The 21707-nt window shown below is 43.9% G+C and overlaps 1 protein-coding gene across 1 annotated transcript in view; it reads right to left on the reverse strand.

The window, feature by feature from the left end:
- HOMER3 (homer scaffold protein 3) overlaps positions 1-21707 on the reverse strand; it is a 127263-nt gene that overhangs the window by 41954 nt on the left and 63602 nt on the right. Inside the window, exon 5 of the mRNA XM_088460332.1 lies at positions 10091-10212. Coding sequence (XP_088316458.1) covers positions 10091-10212 — 122 coding nt within the window. The remainder of the gene's footprint in view (positions 1-10090; positions 10213-21707) is intronic.

The raw sequence follows: 21707 nt of genomic DNA on the forward strand, positions 1-21707 counted from the left end.
GGTACAATGAATAGGTTATACGTGGCATACACAGGACACACTGGAAATGACGCACAGGGTTATCCACAAGTAATATTACTGCAGACACGCTAAGATCACAAAAATTGTGCTGTATCTCTTTACATGGTTTTATGGTTCATAAATTAACCCCACTGCTTTTGTTGTAATTCTTGAATAATGAAATGAGCTTGCCTGAAAAATGATGTACTTCGAAAATAAAATCATTTCTGGTAACTAAGTCCTGCACTAGGTATCATCAAACTACACCCATTAGACACTAGAATATCCTTCTAATCCTCTCTGCAAGTGATTTATTATGACTCCTCTGCATTAATCTTCCACACTGTAATCAAAGAATTCCACACTGCAAGCCAGTAGGAAAGCAGTTATAGGAAATGGGATAAAAATAAATGCTATTCAGGCCTCACAACTTCCACATCTGACCTCTACCAGGGGTGATACGTAGTTCAATCCTATGTTAATGGTGAGCCTACAATGTACTGCTCATGCCAAGCAAACCACTGTTCCTATAGTTTAAAAAGGGTTAATCCACCATTGGATATACAGAGCTTCTAAAGACATGGGTGCACCAAGATGTGTCTCGGTGTGCTCTGTAATTAATGGATATTTTAATTGGTTTGTGGCAGATGGAGGGGAGAACTAAGCCTCAAATCTGGGTTACACTGACACATTTTCCGCAATAGTATATTATCTGTGTCATTGTAGAGCTCTACAGTTAATAATTTGTGGAATGCGCCTTATGTGCAGTATGATGGCTTGATAACGGCTTTACATACAAATGCACAGTGAGGAATATTTTAAACATAACCTTTTTGCAAATCTCCTAATAATTTGGCCTCAGAGTGGCACTGTTCTCTTATACATTATGGATATTGTGTCATTATCTCAGCAGTGCAATTATTTCAGCACCTCCCACTCATTAATACTCAATGGCACTTTTAAACTACCTTACTTTTAAGAAGACCATATTTAATAAGTATTCCTAAGATACTGAAAAAAAAAGAGTATATAAAGTGAAATATAAGCCCCTTGTGTAACTAATAGGGTGGCAGCTGGTATGGTAGCCTATAAGGGTCCCTCAGCTTCTATGTCCAGTATAGCTACCACCAGTGCTACTCTGGGGCTCTGTTCCTCTTCTACCCCTTTTCCACCAAAATTCCGGGAGTTGGAACAGAGGGCCTGATTCAGAGCCATACGCTCTTTCAGAGCACTCGCTCTGAATCAGTGCCCGCCTATTGTATTTTTAGAGCGGCCAGGATGATGGTCGCGATGGTCAAGACCATCGCGACCATCGGACTTGCGACGAGACCCTTGTGGTAGGGTCTCGTTGCCGCAAGTCCCAGTGGACTTCTTGCTCTTACAGAGCAAGAAGTCCACCCACTGACATCACTTGTGATGTCAGTGGGGCCGGCCCCAGACAGTAGGCGTTCCCATGGGAACGCCTCCGTCTGGGCAGCCACGCCCCCGGCCCGCCCACCAAAGGGGACGTGCTGTCACTCAACATCGACAGCACGCCCCCTTTGTAGCGAGACCCGGAGCGACGACTTGCCTGTCGCTATCTGGGTCTCGCGCATGCGCACGACGGAACCGCCTACGTCGTGCGCATGCGCACTGGGCAAACATCGACCCACTTGGGAGCGTTCAGCGTTCGCGAGCGGGTCTGAATCAGGCCCAGAGTTCCTATCCGGATCAGACCTGGAATTTAGCCGGCGCCAACTCGGGATATTGCCGGACCAATCAGATGGCTTGCAGCGCACTCCAGGTCATCGTGTCCTGGAGTGTGCTATTCTCACAGCAGGGTTTCACGGGCTACGCCCATGTTAAACCCTGCTATTTACGTGGGTTGGATTGCCGGGTCACTCGACCCGGCGATCCAACCCTCTCCCCTTTAACACCAGGGAGCTGCCCGGGTTAACCCTGCAATAACCCGGGTTTTAGCTCCGGTGTAAAAGGGGTATAAGGCCCTGATTCAGAGCCAGACGCTCTGACCAGAGTGGACAGCCGCTCGCGAGTGTGTCTGAATGACCCCCTAAGTTTGGAGTTGTTGTCTGACTAGATAAAGTCCCAACCTCGGTCCTCAAGGCACACTAACAGTCCATCTTGAGCACAGATAATCAAATCAATATAACTGAGGTACTAATTAAGACACCTGTGTTCTAGTATGGCTATGCTTAAAACCAGGACTGTCTTCACCTATTGTTTTGCCATGCACAGGGATGTCACTGAAAGATTGTTGCTTCCCTTCCCGAATTGTAGTTGCTTCATACTTGCCTACTCTCCTGGAAGGTGCGGGAGACTCACAAATTTTCATACTGTCCCCCGGATCCCGGAAGAGTAGGCCGCCCTCTCTCATCCTGTCCACTTCCTAATGAAGTGGGCACTATAGGGAGGATAATGTAGTGAATAGTGAGTAAACACAGAAGGGGTGGAGCCAATATGGCGCGTTTCTATAAAAACACATCATATTGGCTCCTTCTCCTCTTTATCAACCAGCGATTTGTGGAATTCACCGAATGTAGCGCCGGTACTGCCCCCACCTCCAGTCAGCTGCACTTCTCTTCTGGGCTTCTCAAGGAGGAGAGAGTGCAAAAGTAGGTAAGTATGAGTTGCTCATAGTTGTGTACACTCTGAGCCAAAGTATGTACCGTGCTAAAAATCGCCAGATCCTTCTGTAGAACAAAGTTACGTGCAACTCTCAATTGGGTTGGGTATGAAATACCGACGGCTTACAAGCCGAAGAGAGAAGCCTGTCAGATGAAATCCAGACGCCGGCTCGTAAGTATCTTTACAGGGACGTTTCTAGAGAGGAGGGGGCCCCGTGTGCAGTCTCCGACATGGGCCCCCTCCTTTCCGTCTGGCGGCCGGCTGCGCACTGAGCAGTGCACGGCCAGCCGCACAAACTTATAGACTCTGGGCACTAGAGTGTGCCCAGAGTCTATAGTGCCTGCACAGGTCACCGGGGAAATGGCCGCGGCAGCCATCTTCCCTGTACTATGCATGCGCAAATGATGGGAAAATGGCAGCGCCGGCCATTTTCCAGCCGTTTTTACAGGCGCAGACACCGGAGCCGATGTGGGACTCCGGAGAGGTAAGTTTTATGGGTGCAGGGTGTGTGGTGCAGGCTCCCCCTGGACCCATTAAAAATACGCCCCTGGATCTTTAACTCTCCCCCCTAACCCTCCTTTGGGGGTGCCTAACCCTAAGACTCAGGGGATGGTGCCTAACCCTAAGTCCCCCCCCCCGTGGTGCCTAACCCTAACTCCCCTCCCCACACCCTAAATCTAACCCTCCCGGGGATGCCTACCCCTAAGTCCCCCCTGGGAGTACCTAAACCTAACCCTTTCCCCCCACGGCTAACCTATGTTCGGTATGCAGGGCGTTGGGATTTCGACGTGGGGCTAATGATAGGTATCGGTATTTAGACGCCTATCTTTAGTCCCATGCCGAGCTTTCAGTGTCGGGATTCTGGCGGTCGGAATTTTGACCGCCGGCATCCAGACTACATCCCCTCTGAATCAGGTATGTCCGCATTTGATCACCGTTAGTTAGTGTAAAAGTGACATTGACTATTGATGAGTGGGAGGTGCAGAAATGATTGCACTGCTGAGATTAAATCGCACACTATACCCTGTCGCAAGCACTTCAGTGTGAAATACAACCAGGTGACGTGTACTATGATGCTCCATCTTAATTATGCACACCTCTGAAACGGCATTAAGACGCTCAGGCACCTCCACTCACCGTGTCTAATGGCGAGCCCCTGTCACCACCCACAAACGGCTTCTCCTGTCACTCACTCTGCTGGGCTGTCAATGCGCAGCGAGCGAACGGTTCCAGATCTTTTGCACTGGTTTGTGCACACGCACTGCGATGCATACGCAGAATGCGAACATCGGCCAGCTACGAGCGAACGCATCCTAGTGAGTGGGTCTGAATCAGGCCCTGAGTACTTTGCACAATTGGAAACAGCCAGCTGGTGATGTTGGAGCTACGTGCTGTGCACAACAGAAACAAGTTGCAGGGGATGTTGAAACTGCATGCTGTGCATGATAGAAGAGCTAGCTGCAATTAAATATGCTGTGAATAAATGCTGGAGCAGGTTTTCAGGATAGCACTGAACAGAATACTAAGAAGCAATGTCGGTACAGGTTTTCTGGATATTACTGAACAGGATGCTGAGAAGCAATTACTGGAGCAGATGTATTGGAACACACTGAGGCAAAATGCTTCTCAAGCAAATACTGGAGCCTGGTAACTGGAACTAGAGCAGAATCATACTTGCCGACTATCTGGCTGCTCCTTCCGGGAGGGAGCACCCAGATCTGCAGAACAGGGGGCGAGGCCGGCAAAAGGGGGCGTGGCCGGTCGGGCTGAAGCCAGTTTCCGGGTGTGACAGGGGACGGGGCCACGCGATCGCATCATTTTGGCCCCGCCCCGCTACACAATGCCGAAATACAGGCATTGTGAAGCAGGGGGCGGGGCCATAATTACGCGAATCGCGTCAGCGGCCCCCCGCTGAAGGGGGTTTATCAGGTACTGGCGGGGGGGAGACAGGGGAACGGCGGCATGCGGGAGGCTTGCCTGCCTTTCCGGGGGGGCGGGAGCTGCACCTGTTTATCGGGAGGCTCCCGCCCGAATCGGGAGGGTAGGCAACCCTGAGCAGAATGCTGCTAGCAATATTGAACACTGGAACAGATGCAGGATGCAAACAGAACCAGGAGCACTAGGGGTAAACTTACTAAAGTGAGAGTTTTTATAAGTGGAGATGTTGCCCATAGCAACCAATCAGATTCTAGGTATTATCGTCTAGAAGGTGATAGTTAAATGTTAAGTAGAATCTGATTGGTTGCTATGGGCAACATCTCCACTTTTAAAAACTCTCACTTTAGTAAATATACCCCTAGTCTCTAGAAAGTTGTTCTGGCAATGAACAGTCAGCAGTTCCTATTTTTTTTTTTAAATAGAGCACCCTTACAACTGATAGGCTGGATGAATCAGGTGACCGGAGTTAGACTGGTTTGTCAGAGCGTACCATGTGATACTGTCCAGAATGTCAGTGTCCATAATGCAAAATAGCAGGAACTGCATGTTACAGATGAGTGTCCACAAGTAACAGGGATGCTGCAGACGGCCAGCGAGGACACAGATGGCAGTAGGGTGAAGCTGTTGGACCCGGTAACGTGGACTTTGACCACAATGTGTGACATATATTTTATGTTTAAACACACTACAGCGTAATATATGCCTCACTAATAAAAAATCACCAATCAACATCAGCAGTGCATTTGCAAAACAACCAATCACATTAGGTAGACTGCTGCGGTCAACATAATCATCCACTCTTTGCACCTGCCTCTGACCAGCTACAAATATTACAGCTGTCTCAGGCAGATATGCATCTGTGTTATGGACTGTCTATAGGAACACACTCTTTTATTGTATTTGGCCTACGTTGGAATGTCTTTCCCCTTCCCTGTCCCACCTCTCTTAACACATGCTGGCGTAAGTGTCAGAATCTGCAGAATTAATTCTCACAAGATACATATTGGAATAGTACTCATTCTGCATCAGGCCCACAATGAGCAACTTTTCTTGGTTGTCATTTCTATCCCTCACTTGATTGTGGTGCTGGGGCTCCTGTGGCTAATACAAAAGAAATATGATTCTACTATGGTGCTGTTCAAGATCACATACACATATTCCACTAGGGAGTGAGAACAGGAAAAACACCAACGTGCAGCCCAATCCTTAAGAGCAAAAGATCTTTTACTCTATAATGTGGACTAAACAGTTTACTCCACATTATAGAGCAGTGTTTTCCAACCTCGGTCCTCAAGGTACACTAACAGTCCAGGCTTTAGTGATATCCAGGCTTAAGCACAGATGGTTAAATCAAAATAACTGAGGTACTAATTAAGACTCCTGTGCTCTAGTATGGCTATCCTCAAAACCTGGACTGTTAGTGTGCCGTGAGGACCGTTGTTGGGAGCCCCTGTTATAAAGGCACACATCCACTTAGCGATAATACTGAGCGATTGCACGATTACGACATCGTAATTGTGCACAAATCGTGCACTTTTATGTCGGAAACAACCAATCACCGCACGAATATGCTGTATCCTGTTATCGTCAGGTTGAGCATGTTAGGGGATGATTGACTGCTCGTTCAATGTAGGCACAGCATAGTCTGACAAACGACTGCACCATTACAATGTCGTAATCGTGCAGTTGTTTTGAGGTCTGCAAGTGGATGTGTGCCTTTAGAAAGTTGAAGATACTTTGTGTATATATGTGCATGTTATCTTCAACATTGCCAAAGTAGAATCATATTTATTTTGTATAGTATGTATTGTGGGAGGCTGGTGGAAGCTCCCTTTGGTTCTATAGGCTGCCATTCTTGATATATTAGCGCACATTTAAAGATAAATTCTTATATCTCCTGTGGCTAATGCTGAACACTCCTGTAGGACTTACATTTAGGTTTTATGCTCTGACATGAAACCACTTATCCTTGCTATATTCGAAAGGGACATTACAAAAAAAACACCCTTATGTCTAACTAAATACTAACAGGGCAATACTGGACACCCTTTCACAAGCAGTTGTTGTATTACACAATGTATTTTCAGAGAGCATTTCACACCATCAACCCCTACTGAGGACCGTATTCAATTAGGTGCAAAAAGCCGTTTTTTTCACCAGGCGAAAACTTATCCCTGTAATTCAATTCCAAAGACTTTCCGCCTATGCAGAAAGTCAATGCATTGGTATAGGCGAAAAAGATTCGCCTATGAAACCAGGCGGAAAAAAGTGCAGAATTGCGGTTTTGGGGTGCAAACGTCTGGAAACCAGCCTGCACCCTTGGGACAGGTCCCCAAAGGTTAACTGCACCAAAAAAATTACAGGAGTTTGGTGAAGGTACGTTTTTCACGTTTTTTAAAACCTCACTTTTGCAATTTTTAACCGTGCTTGTACCCATTTTCATGTACCCCAAATTTGCTGGGACTAGTTATTTTCACCAAACAAAAATGCAAAATGCTATTCTTCACCACTTGTGCAAAGACGCTAATTAGCAGCTATTGAGAGCATTTAAGTACCCCAAATAGCTTCAGTAGGGCTATTCGGGGGCAACTACATTAATCCCCAATGTTAATGCATCTTTTGAGGGGTGTCAGGCTGATTTCCCCAAATCTGACAGCACTTTTCCCCTGTTTGTGTTTCGCGGGGGCCCGTTTTCGCCGATTTCTAATGGAATACGGGGATAAGCGGGGACGCGCACAATACTTTTCCGCATGGTAAACCAGCGATGACGGCGAAAAGTCTGGCATGTGTAAAGTACTCGACTTTTCACACCTAATTGAATATGCCACTATATGGGTTAAGTGTATATGTAAAATCACACAAAAGTATGGCCATCTCTTACGGACACTAACTCTGACTCGTTTTTAAATGAACACATCAGTTCCATGACCATAGTGAACTGAAAGTGTGATGTTTTAAATCAGAGGTTCCCAAACGCCACCTCAAGACTCCCCAACAGTACAGGTTTTAGAGATATCCATGCTTGACCACAGGTGACTTCATTAGTACCTCAATTTGATTTAACAACTGTGCTCAACCATGGATATCGCTATCACCTGTACTACTCTAACATGATAAACCATAAACAATTTATATTGTGCAGCAGAAATCGCTTGTAGAGCTTTAGTCAAGATAAAAGTGAAGATTTTATAATGATAACAGTGGCTACCAGATATGCCTTCTGAAAGCTGTTATTTAACAAGCCCTGTAACAACCATCATATGTAAAGTCAGGTCCATAAATATTGGGACATTGACAGAATTTTCAGATTTTGGCCTCTATTCACCACCACAATGACTTTGAAATGAAACAAACAAGATGTGATTTAACTGCAGACTTTCAGATTTAATTTGAGGGTAATTACATCCAAATCAGGTGAACGGTGTAGGAATTACAACGGTTTCTATATGTGCCTCCCCCTTTTTAAGGGGCCAAAAGTAATGGGACAAACTAAACAATCCTAAATCTAACTTTCACTTTTTAATACTTTGTTGCAAATCCTTTGCAGGCAATTACAGCCTTAAGTCTGGAACGCATAGACATCACCAAACGATGGGTTTCATCCCTGGTGATGCTCTGCCAGGCCTCTACTGCAAATGTCTTCAGTTCCTGCTTGTTCTTGGGGCATTTTCCCTGCAGTTTTGTCTTCATCAAGTGAAATGCATGCTCAATCGGATTCAGGTCAGGGGATTGACTTGGCTATTACATAACATTCCACTTTTTAGCCTTAAAAAACTCTTTGGTTGCTTTTGCAGTATGCTTCGGGTCATTGTCCATCTGCACTGTGAAGCGCCGTCCAAAGAGTTCTGAAGCATTTGAGTGAATATGAGCATATAATATTGCCCGAAACACTTCAGAATTAATTCTGCTGCTTTTGTCAGCAGTCACATCATCAATAAATACAAGGGAACCAGTTCCATTGGCAGCCATACATGCTCACGCCATGAGGTGGTACTGTATGTTTTGGATCATGAGCAGTTCCTTTCCTTCTCTTCTCTTCCCATCACTCTGGTACAAGTTGATCTTTGTCTCATCTGTCCATAGGATGTTGTTCCAGAACTGTAATGGCTTTTTAGATGTTGTTTGGCAAACTCTAATCTGGTCTTCCCGTTTTTGTGGCTCACCAATGCTTTACATCTTGTGGTGCACCCTCTATATTCACTCTTGTGAAGTCTTCTCTTGATTGTTGACTTTGACACATATACACCTACCTCCTGGAGAGTGTTCTTGATTTGGCCAACTGTTGTGAAGGGGTTTTTCTTCATCAGGGAAATAATTCTTTTGTCATCCACCAAAGTTGTTTTCCGTGGTCTTCCGGGTCTTTTGGTCTTTTGTTGCTGAGCTCTCCGCTGCGTTCTTTCTTTTTAAGAATGTTCCAAACAGTTGATTTGGCCACACCTAATGTTTTTGCTATCTCTCTGATGGGTTTGTTTTGATTTTTCAGCCTAATGATGACTTGCTTCACTGATAGTGACAGCTCTTTGGATCTCATATTGAGAGTTGACAGCAACTGATTCCAAATGCAAATGTCACACCTAGAATCAACTCCAGACCTTTTACCTGCTTAATTGACAATGAAATAACGAGGGAATAGCCCACACCTGTCCATGAAATAGCTTTTGAGTTGATTGTCCCATTACTTTTGGCCCCTTAAAAAGTGGGAGGCGCATATTGAAACTGTTGTAATTCCTACACCGTTCACCCGATTTGGATGTAATTACCCTCAAATTAAATCTGAAAGTCTGCAGTTAAATCACATCTTGTTTGTTTCATTTCAAAGCCATTGTGGTGGTGAATAGAGGCCAAAATCTGAAAATTCTGTCAATGTCCCAATATTTATGGACCTGACTGTATATCTTATAGAAAACTACTTGAGGTTGATTTAGAGATGTGCAAACGGCGTGGTGCTGTGCATTATGGGCCTGATTCAGAGATGTACGCAATGTCGATGCATACACAGTTTCAGCGATTATCAGAAATCTGCGCATGTTCGTTGTTTCTCGCAGTACGTATATATTCGCAAAGTGATTGACAGGCAGGGAATGCTTATGGCAACAGAGAGTTGGCGAATCAAACGCAGGAGTGTCATGACTGTTTTCAGGGCAGGTCTGGCTGTGACTGGCATCCCGTATGCTGTAAAAGTGGCTCTGGCGTCTCAGTTCCCATGGCCATTGTGCGCGACCATAGGGATACTCAACAGGTCAATAATGGAATGATCTGCATCCAATGCTGTATCTTTATATACAGTAGCTTGGATTTGCAAAGCAGCCGATGGGCGTCTCAATACAAATCCTGGCAGTTTCTACATTTGCATATGTTCGCCCATACACTGCTTACAAATTAGCATTAGCGTACATCTCTGAATCAGGCCCTAAGTCATCATGGCCACGCTCCATTTAATTCCCACAGTAGTACTTTTAGCGTAGCTACTAAAATAACAGTAGTTTAATTGTTCTTAACATTGAATTTATAATATATATATAGTTACCCTTCTGACAGCATCTTCTTTACCCGTTCTCGCTCTGTACTGAGCTCCATCTCTGCACTCTGGCTCCTGAACAGTTTCTCATCTCCCGGTCCATTGATACTAATGATGGGAGAAGGTACAACCTGGAGAGACATTACAACAGAAGCTTAACATGTCTGATCAATGATACACAGTCAGAAGTTTGCTGTAGCTTCTAATCCAGCATCCTCTAACCAGATTTTGGCAATAGATAAAATAGGAATATGTCCTTTATGGGGCACAGAGGTTGAGTTATCTTAAATACAGTGAACAAGAAGGTGGGAAATGTTATGGAGACACAATGCACAAATGTCACTTCTAGTAGAAGTCTTTTATGATGTGTCATGAATGATTACTGAGAATTGTGTGTCTTTGGATACAGTTATTTGCACAGGCAAACCTTTATCAGAATATATTTATGAACTCCAGAGAAATATAAGTACATACATCTTTTTGCACAAATAGTCTTATTTCACTCAAATTCCCTTTCCTACTATACAGCTTATTCAGGACCAGTGCTAACAGCAAAATGTGGTCGGAGAGCCCAGTGATGATGCTGTAGCCTCCAAGCCCCTGGTCAGCTGCTTATTCAAAGCACGGGCAAACAGCACACGTCTGCTGCGAGGGCACTGCTGAGAACAGAATAGGTTTCCACTTTACTCTTTCCAAATCAGAGCAGATATCTCATAGAGAGGGTTGCAGGTGCTGTACGGTGGAAGGAGTGATCCGACAATGAGGACCCACATCTGGGCCAGGTAGTTACCTCACTGTGCTTACTAAACACAATGGACCAGTGAACCCACTGACCACAAAGTATACTATCTATGTTTGCTTACCAACATAGAGATAGAGTAACTTTTAAATAAATCAAACTATCCTTATTGGTATTATTGGACAACTGAACACCAACATATTAATTTAAATGAAGAGTAAAGGTAGAAAATATAACACAATACATGCTCCCGCATCTCGGCATGTTATGCTGTTATTGAGTATGCCGTGCTGCATCCAGGCGCGGCATATTAGATGCGGCAAGCTTGCCACGTAACATGGCGTAGGTCTATAAGGACGCATCTGTATGCTGTTCACTGTTACCATGACATACAACTGCACCTCTGTTACAAAGCTAATTATCGCTTCCCACAAAAGCAACAGTTGTGAGTTAGCTGTAAATAATGGTTACGTAGCTCAGTATCCAGCAGCATGTTTATATTAACAGACCTCTATATGAAGAATGTAATTTCTATAATCATGGCTGCATCCATCTTTCTTAAACTTTGCTGTACAGCTGCCAACATGAGCCAATAGGTGCTACACTGTGGTGAATTACAATAGGAACAGACCCCAGAGCTATAGGGAAGCCAAAACCTGCCTGTTTTTAAGAAGTGGTGCAATTGTGCACTTTCAGGATACACTGGAGCTAGAGCAACGGCACACACCTAGCTAAATGCCTAATACTGTAATACACATACTGTATGTACTATGTAGTAACACTCAACCCAACTTTCAAATTACCCTTCATTTCAAGAATGAATAGCGGTCCAAAAACTATCTTTGTGTGTGCAGTTTACTTCAGAATGCTCCTACCTCACTTGCCCCAACATTTCATCACATGCCCAGATTTGCCACTTGCTCCAATATAGCCCAATGTGATCTCAGGCCACCAGTTATAACAAGATGCAATCACATGAATTCAGAATGCCCATAAGCCCTTACATCTCACATGTATTCATATGCCATTCAGATCTTCCCACATAACCTCAACATGCCACTCAAACCTCCTCATATGACTTTGAATGCCTCTCAAATCTCCTCACATGCCTCTCAGGCCTTGCATCATGACCCTCACCCTTCCCCACATCTCCCCATATGCCCACCAGACTTCCCCATCGTGGCTATCAGACCTTTCCTTATGCCCATTACTCCTCCTTATGACCCTCATACCTTCTCTCATGCTCCATTCAGTCTTATTATCTGTAATAGTCAACTGGGGACTGCAGGTGAATGCTCATGGGGTGTGTTAAGAAGGGTAAGGGGTGGTTCTTTAGGCAGTGGGTCTCACAGGGGGTTTACTTGGTACCCCAATGGGTAAGTCCAAACTTGTCACCATATACATGTAGCAGACCAATTCTCACCTTGTTTGGATTATTGACACTCCATTTGCTGATCAGTCCATGAATGTTGTTAAAGTGAGTAGCAGGAAGCATCCTACACGCTTCCATTTCTAGGTCACTTGAACACCCTAGTGGACCATATGCCAATTTTGGGCCTGATTCAGCAAGGACTGCAATTCTGCTTATATGCACACAATGCAATTACTAATATCAGCGGTGATATGCAAATGTTTGCATTCGCAATGCGATCTCAGGCTAAATGAGGACCCCCACTTCCCCAACCTCACATCCGTATACTTGGGCAACATAGCGAAACAATCGTTAACATCGGACCCATACGCACAGTTGAGTCAGGTCAGACATCACTCAGGAATTGCTAACTTCAGTGCACGCTAGGAGGCCTCAGGCTGCGTCTGGTGGCGCAATGGCTAATTTATGCAACGCACTGTCACGCCTGCGTTCGCCTGACCCCCCCCCCCCATTACCACCCACAAACGGCACTTCCTGTCAATCACTCTGCGATGGGTCTGCGTACACACTGCAATCTCATTCCCGATTACAGTGGCTGGTTCGTGCACTGCGATGCAAGCGCAGATCGTGAAAATCGTCCGACTGCGTGTGTCTTAGCACTTGCGATCCTTGCTGAATCAGGCCCTTAGTCCTCTCTCCTGCCAGATGAAATGTATTTTGCTGGTTTAGGATGAGACCACAATACTGTGCAATGTTGGTTCAATTTGGTACAAAACAGCCAAATTGGCTGACCAAGGGCCTGATCAGAGATGGACGGAATTGCAGAGCTGCACACAAGCGCCTGTGTAATTCCATCCATCTAAAATGCTAATGCAGCAGAAGGTGTCTGATGGAAACAGACACCTCATTGCTGCATCTGCGATCCCAGCGCTGCGACTGACGTCACAGCCTGGGATCGCCATCACAATCATTGGTCGCAATGGTTGCCCCTTTGGCCAGGCTGTGGTAGCTGAAGCTTACCACAGCCTGACCAGGTCCTGTCAGCTTGCGAGGCCAGGAAATTTGCATCCGCTGACACAGATCCTGGCCTTTCTCCCCCGAAAAACGGGGGTGACATGCCCCCGTTTCCGGGAATGCTGCCGAGGAACGCCCCGCTCAGCCTCCCAAACACCACAGCTTGTCAATTTCTAAATATTATCCCAGCATACACAAACAAGTAGCGGATACTTGTGGCATGCCACCAGTGAGCCAGTCCGATTCTGGTTTCCAGCATAGGAGTTGTGAGAAGTGCAGTCTATGCAGAGATTTGCTCTACCAATGAATTGGCATATTGAGACTTACCTGTTATTACTTATTTGTGTTCTGCACTTACAAAATGTAGCACTGAGAGGTGGATCAGTAAGACCAAAAGAAAAATTTTAACTAACATTAGTATTAGATAATAGAATTATTTCTGTTGTACTGTTCTGGGTCCACCCCACTTAACGGTGTTATATGCTGTGAATTGCTTATTGCAGTATTTTAGCACTAAAGGTAGTCAAGCTATTCTCAGTGCCAACACTCATCATATAAAAGACAATTATCATCCCTCTAGGATGCTTTCCAGGCAGAAGTAATTTCGCTTTTTAGCTTTCATTTATTTGCTTAATGAGATTCTTATCTACACAACTATGAAATGTAAGGATAGGGGCAGAGCTGTTTTAACAGCATTGTAGACCCCTGCAAAGCAATGCACTGTGGCCCCTATTATGGGACACCCAATGCACCCCTCCCCCATTAATAAAATCAGACCCCGTAGAAGACACCCACTACCCCCTCACCAATAAAATCAGACCCCAGATCTGAAACCCACATGCCCCCCAATTGATAAAAGCAGACCCCATATCTGACAATCCACCCCCCCTTGCACAAATGTAAAAAAACAGACCCCAGATTAAAAATCACAACTTACCCCTCCTGCGTTTCTGAGCCGTCTCTCCACATACTCCCATACAGTGAATGACTGTCAGCACTGTGACAGCCATTCACTGCACGGAGCGGGCGCTACACACTCAGGACCTGATTTAGACTAGGTCGCTAGATGCATACGCTCGCACCCAGCGTATGCAAATTCGGCTAAGTGACAGCACAGCGGGCGAACGCACGGCAAGACATAAGTATGCTCACTATGTCTTGCCGTGCGATCGCTCTGTAAATGTAGACACACACCAGCCTGTCCTAAGACGCCCACATGTGGATGTCATCTCCAGGAAGTGTATGTAACCATCGGTACATCGGGTACCATCGTAAGCGAACGCAGAGCTTGAGGATGACAATACCCTATCTCAAGCTCTGCGAGCACTTCAGTGTAAAATCCAGCCAGGTGATGTGATTAATGACGCTGCCTCTTAATTATGAACGCCTCTGAAACGGTGTTGACACGCATCTTCACTCCCCCGTTTATAGTGGCCTGCTCCTGTCACCACCCACAAACGGCTTCTCCTGTCACTCACTCTGCTGGGCAGTCTATGAGCAACGAGCGATCGCTTCCCGATCTCTAGCACTGCTTCGTGCACTGCGATGCATATGCATGCGCAGAATGCGAATATCGGCCAGCTACGAGCAAACGCATCTTAGCGACCAGTTATGAATCAGGTCCACAGTGCATAGGGCAGCCGGCTGAAGGGCAGGCAGAGAAATATGCTCCCCTGCTGCTCTGATTGTGGATTACATGCAATCAGCCCACCCCTTCTCAAAGGCCCCAAGAATCCTTGGGCCCTGCGCAGCTGCCCAGTGTGCCCATACGTTAAGTACTGGTTGGGGAGAAAAAAATTAAATAAAAATGTTAAATTGGCCTTTTAGTTAGTTACCCTTCTACAACTTCTTTACAGGTGGCCCATTCTTCATGCTGGTAGCACTATGCAAATGATAGAAAGGAGGCAGATTCAGCAGACTTCTAACATATGGCACCAGGCCACCAGCCACAGATTTAGGTGGTGAATGGAAATTACAAGAGTTAATCTCTGCCTTTATACACACAGTTAATTAATCATAATATTGTTTTATATTCTCAAAGCACCAATGTGGTTTTAAATTGGGGATGACGGCTCCATTTTAACAACGATATGTAAAGTCAGTGAATTAGAAAGCAGTTTCAGCAGTCAGTTGGTGAGATGCTGTGTAAGTCACCATGCATCACTAAACAATATCCAATGATAAATTCAAATATATTCAAGCAAAATATCTGTGTTCCTTGTCGGAAGAGCAAATGATAATAAAGGGATGAGGCCTCTGCTCTGGAAATAGCCACAGTTGCATGCAAGTCGCTGCTGGCCCAGAGAAGCTAAATTAGGTTCTTTGCATGGAGTTCACAGCTGAGCCAGAGAAATAAGGGAGAGGAAATGACAGGCCGAGCTGTGAGAAATTGATTAGTCTGTATACTTAAAAATGTAGAAGATGAGAGCGGCTCTCCCCGCAGTCTCATGCTGAATTACTGCAGCATGGTGACTTCTTCTCAGAACAAGATAGCATTGAATTGTTAGCAAACAATGGTACTGTGTACAGTACAACTTATACTGTACCCAATAATAGGCTTAGCAATGTAGAACAAATTCCCTTTAGACTGGTAATTCTTATGTCATTTTGCATGTTAAGAGCTGGCATCAGAATATCTCCTCTTAAAAATATAATAATTCTGTATTTGTATAGCACCTTCTCCCAATAGGACTCAAAGCAATTTACATAATTGTGAAGGTGTGATTCAAAATAATCATCAGTCCGTGCTGCATTGGAACTTATAGTCTAATGGATGCCGACTGTCAGAATACAGACAGCGGTAACCCAACGTTCAGAATCCCGACAGATTTGTGTAAATATTATAACCATTACCCTAAATGTGTAGGGCCCCCCTGCTAAACAGAACCAGTACTAGCACTTCTGCCTAGACTGCTATTGACAAAGAGCATGGAGTTCCCCCCAATGTTTCCATGACCAGAACTAGGCTTGACCAGTCAGGGCTAGCAGAACTATAGAGGGAAGACTCGCAGTGTGTGGGTCACTCCACCATGATTCCACCAGCCCTAGGCCAGTTGGCACTATGGCTGGTATCCCCAGAGGAGTGGGGCCCACAAAAAACTGTGTGCTCTCCTCCTGGAGCTCTTCTCCGTACACCCGGAGCTTTGGGCACAGAGGTAATAATTATTAATTTATTTATTATTTGAAAAGCATTTTATTTATAAATAACCAAAACAAATTGACATAGTACAATGGATCAGTTGACATAGTACAAAACAGCAATTAGGAAAAATATAACATTAAATGTACCTGTCTAGAGAAAAAAAAATAAAGAAGAGTATAGATTTTCATATGTAAAAGTATAGACTAAAAATTAATAAACAGGCGAAACAAAAGAGACAGGGAAAGGTGAGTCCAAGGGAAAGTGGGGGAGGCATAGACATACAAAAGAATGTAGTACATCAAAAGTGGAGTCACCAGCACAGCATCATTCAAAAGACAATTCACATGTTACTGGAAAGTAGTACACAAAATATCTGTTGTGCGGGTAAGGATGTAAGAAATTAAGTAATCCGCATGAGGAGAAACTAGGTTGTGTATTCGAAGACCTTACTTATAGTGGTTTGCACAGTCAGGGAGGGTGTTGATGTAAATCTCTCATTTTCTATACATTTTTACACCATTTTCAATATCGTAGAAAGCGTTATGGCTATCGTAATATATATATTCTAGCAAGGTAGGCTGCAACTCGCTAAGACATGGGGCTGATCTTTTTTGCTAGGGTGACAATAAATATTGTATGAGATTGTATATTAATATATTGTATATATTATAATTGTATAAGTATGAGAGTGGGTAATAAATTATCTATGTCAGCGACGTCCTTCCAGGCATGAAAATGTGCACACAATAGAGGTATTGGAAGTAAAAGAAGATTGAAAGTAAAAGTTTTGTTAATAAAGAACTTTTCAACAAAATATTTACATTTTCAAGCAGTACCAGGCGCCGCTTGAATATAGGAAGCATTTCCTTCTATACTTCAATACTTCCACTTCTGTTTTAGCAGGAGGCCTTCTTTCAGACCCCTTCTCTATCTCAAATGGAACCAGAGAGGGATGCCCACTCTCCCCACTTATCTATGCTTTTATTGTAGAGCCCCTAGCCTGTAGGATTCGAGCGAATATTGATATCTCTGGTATCTCTATTGGCAATTCCTCATACAAGATCTCTCTTTTTGCCGATGATGTCCTCCTCACCCTCACCAACCCTCTGATCTCTCTCCCAAATCTTTTCCAGGAATTATCTCTATATGGTCGCTTGTCTGGTTACAAGGTAAATCACGATAAATCTGAAGCCCTGCCCATCCATATCCCTTGTGCAACCCTGGACCTCCTTCGTCTTAATTTCACCTTTGCATGGAGGACAGATTCTATTAAATACCTTGGAATCCACTTCACAAAATCTTACCACAGTCTGTACAAAGCGAACTATCCTCCCTTATTCCGTGCAATTAAGCAAGATATTTCTCGTTGGCGTACTCTTTTTAGCTCCTGGATAGGTCGCATAAACGCAGTAAAAATGAATGTTCTTCCCAAACTATTATATCTTTTTCAGACCCTCCCATTCTTCAGTCACTCTATGGTAAGTTTATTTGGAACAACAGAAGACCTTGTCTCCGCAGGGAGATTCTTTTCAAAATTCAGTAACAGGAGGTCTTGGCCTTCCATCACTATCTAAATACTACCAAGCCTCCAGGCTAAGTGAACTGGCAGCTTGGCACTCCTCCAAAGGCACCAAACGATGGGTTGACCTGGAATCTGAACTCTGTAAAATCACCTCCGTTTCCGACCTCACCTGGCTTCTACGCAAACACCCCCTCAGCTCTCTCAGTCCCCTCAGTTGTTCTCACTTTGTCTACTTGGGACTCACTCTCTTCTAAATTTGCTCTGTCTACCTACCCTTCGCCCCAAACCCCCCTGTAGAATCATCCCTCTTTTTCCCCTGGCAACTCACCCCATATGACTACTACTTGGTCAGATATTGGCATTACCCATTTCCATCACATCATTGGCAATTTTGCTCTGCAAACGTTTGCCGAAATCCGCAAGAAACATTCACTCCCGCAAACCTGTTTCTATCAATATCTCCAACTCCGGAGCTTCGTTACCTCATCCCTTCCATCCTCTAACTCCCTATGCAACACCACGGTGATGGAACGCCTTTGTATTTACAGTCCTGCTGATAAAGGCCTCATTTCTCGTATATATCACACTATCCTCATCCAGGAGCATCCACATCTGGCGGCCCATGAACTTTCTTGGGAACTGGACCTAGGTATCTCTCTGGGGGATGAAACTTGGGAGGTCATCCGCTTCAATATATCGAAATGCTCTATCAGTGTTTCCATCAAAGAGAACTCATATAAAGTGTACACCCGATGGTTTTTTGTGCCGGAACGTCTTAACTAAATATATCCCGCCACTTCCAACATGTGTTGGCGAAACTGTGGTCAAGTAGGCTCCTTTTTCCATATTTGGTGGACGTGTCCTAATATTGTTCCTTTTCGGTCGCTCGTTCAATCACTTATGTCCTCTTTAGTTCCATTATGCCCCCCCCTCCCCCCAGCCTCGTTGCTCCTGTGTGCCCCGATCTGCCAGCTATCTAAGTTTGACAATAGGTTATGCATATTTCTTGTGCGGCTAAATATCAAATCGCTAGGACCTGGAAAAACCATTCTCCTCCAACTCAACAGGCGCTCCTCAATCGTGTTTGGTTTGTGCCCAAAATGGAGTACATCACTAGTCTTCAAAACAATAATGTGGACAAGTTTCACAATATTTGGTCCCCGTGGTATAGGTTCAACAATGCGACCCTTCCTGGTCAATCTTAAACACTTATTCCCTAGTCTAATATATTTACTTTTATTTATTTACTTATCTATTTTCTCTTCTGTTGCCCCTTTCCCCACTCCTTTTTTTATTTCTATATTTAGTTATTGTTTTTTTCTCCTTGTTCACGGCTCGCTTCCCCTCATTTCCAACTTTTCTCCCCCCCACAATCCTCCTCGTCCTTAATTTTTGTCCATTACTGTTTTTCTGATCAGTTTCTGAAGCTCTATTATTAATCTATTAAATTTGTTAATAAGATTCAAGGTTACAATTTGATATATTTTTCACGATAACTGGAGTTTTTTTTTTTGGCTCCCATAATCAACACTTTGATGTTTTATAATATTAATAATAATCACTATTTTAGGTTTTCAGTTTATTGTACCACATCCATTTTTATATGTTTAACAAATGGAAGGAAAGAGAGGACAAAAAATAATATAGTCAGCTGGTTTGAAGAAGCTTATTTGTATTTTTTTTTGTCACACACTGTAACATTTGACTGTCTTTTTTCCCCTTTTGATGACACCGGATGTATGTGTCTGTTGTTGTTTTATATTTTTGTCTTACATTTTGATAAATAAAAAGATATAAAAAAAGAATATAGGAAGCATTACTCATACGAAATTTCGGACACTGTCCTGTAGTATCTACGCCCATATGTTTCCAGCGACTAGGGTGCACATAATAATTATTATTACTAATAATTTTGTCCTTTACAAGTCTCAGCAACTACAAGTCACAGCAAGCCCCATGCTCAATTGTAAGGGCTGCCAGGGCATGCTGGCAGAAAGGGCCCACTGGCAGCAGTAGTGCATTTGTAAAAGAAATATTGAAAAGACCACAGTACTTGCATACTGAATTTGAAAATACTTTATAAAATAAAAATAAAAAAATACCATCTTTTACCAATTTATGACATAAAAATCATAAGGAAAAGATCCTCTTTGGTCCATGTAGATATACAAGGGTACTTGGCAAAACAAAAAAAAACAACCAACTTCTCCCTAGAGGAGCCCGTCACTACTGAGAGTTCACTCACAGATAATCTCCATGGGAATGAATGGGGCCGCTCTAATAGGTCAGAGCGTGGTAGCTGCCATGGTATGTTTTACATTACATCTGGAGGGTGAGTTGTGTTGCGATGAGTTTGACTAACTGTAGTTGCATGTATTACATGGAAACTTGTAAGTTGCCAGAAATACTCCGGAATTACTAAACCAGGACACTATTACATTTGGCCCAAAGTGGCTGATTTAGAGTTGGGAGCAAAGAAAAACAAACAAGTAACTTTGCACCTGGGCAATATCAAGTTGCACTACAGAAGGTATATTTACTAAAGTGAGTTTTTAGAAATGGAAATGTTGCCCATAGCAACCAATCAGATTCTAGTTATTATGTTCTGAAGGTGTTATTTAAATGTTAAGTAAAATCTGATTGGTTTCTATGGGCAACATCTCCACTTCTAAAAACTCCCACCTTAGTAAATGTACCCACAGGTGAGGCAGATGTAAAATGTGCAGAGAGATTTGGGTGTGAGAGGGGTGTGTCCTACCTCAAATCTAAATTGCAGTGTAAAAGTAAAGTTGTCCAGTATTTGTGGGCTACATGCAAAAGCAGTCAGTATTTACCCTGCTTGCAAAAAGAAAAACAAAAAAAGCATCCTAGGACCATTCATGTGTGGGGTTGCTTCTCAGCCAAGGGAGTGGGCTCACTCACAGTTTTGCCTAGGAACACAGCCATGAATAAAGAATGGTACCAAAACATCCTCCAAGAGCGACTTCTCCCAACCATCCAAGAACAGTTTGGTGACGAACAATGCCTTTTCCAGCATGATGGAGCACCTTGCCATAAGGCAAAAGTGATAACTAAGTGGCTCGGGGAACAAAACATCGAAATTTTGGGTCCATGGCCAGGAAATGGGTGGACAAACAAAACCCCACAAATTCTGACAAACTCCCAAGCATTGATTAGGCAAGATTGGGAAGCCATCAGTCAGTATGTGGCCCAGAGTTTGATTGACAGCATGCCAGGGTGAATTGCGGAGGTCTTGAAAAAGAAGGTTCAACACTGCAAATATTGACTCTTTGCATAAACTTAATGTAATTGTCAATAAAGCCTTTGACACATATGAAAAGCTTGTAATTTTACTTCAGTATACCATAGTAACATCTGACAATAAGGTCTAAAAACACTGAAGCAGCAAAACTTTGTGAAAAGTAATACTTGTGTCATTCTCAACTTTGGCCATGGCTTTTCTAACTGTAAAATGCGGTAAAACTCATAAAACTACTGTTGACCGCATTCCCCATATGTATCAAGCTACGGAAAGCAAAACTTTCCAGAGCTTGCAGCTGATAAAACTATAGATGGTGTTGCCTAATAGAAGCCTATGGGCTTTTTACTATATAATTTCCTGAGAGAGATAAAATAGGATCCCTTCCAGTGACTTGTGCATGCGCAGAACTGCCATGTCATAAGCCTAGAAGTCGTCATATCGCAATGGACTGCTGTCATTTACATGTTTATGTGCATATATACATGCAAGTGGCGTTAATACATGTCACTATGCATGCGGTAAGTGGCGGGATGTATAGCATTCCAAATGCAACGCTCAATGCATCCCACCCATAG

This window comes from Taudactylus pleione, unplaced genomic scaffold (genome assembly GCF_031769625.1).
Source record: "Taudactylus pleione unplaced genomic scaffold, aTauple2 ptg000044l, whole genome shotgun sequence".
Taxonomy (NCBI): domain Eukaryota; kingdom Metazoa; phylum Chordata; class Amphibia; order Anura; family Myobatrachidae; genus Taudactylus; species Taudactylus pleione.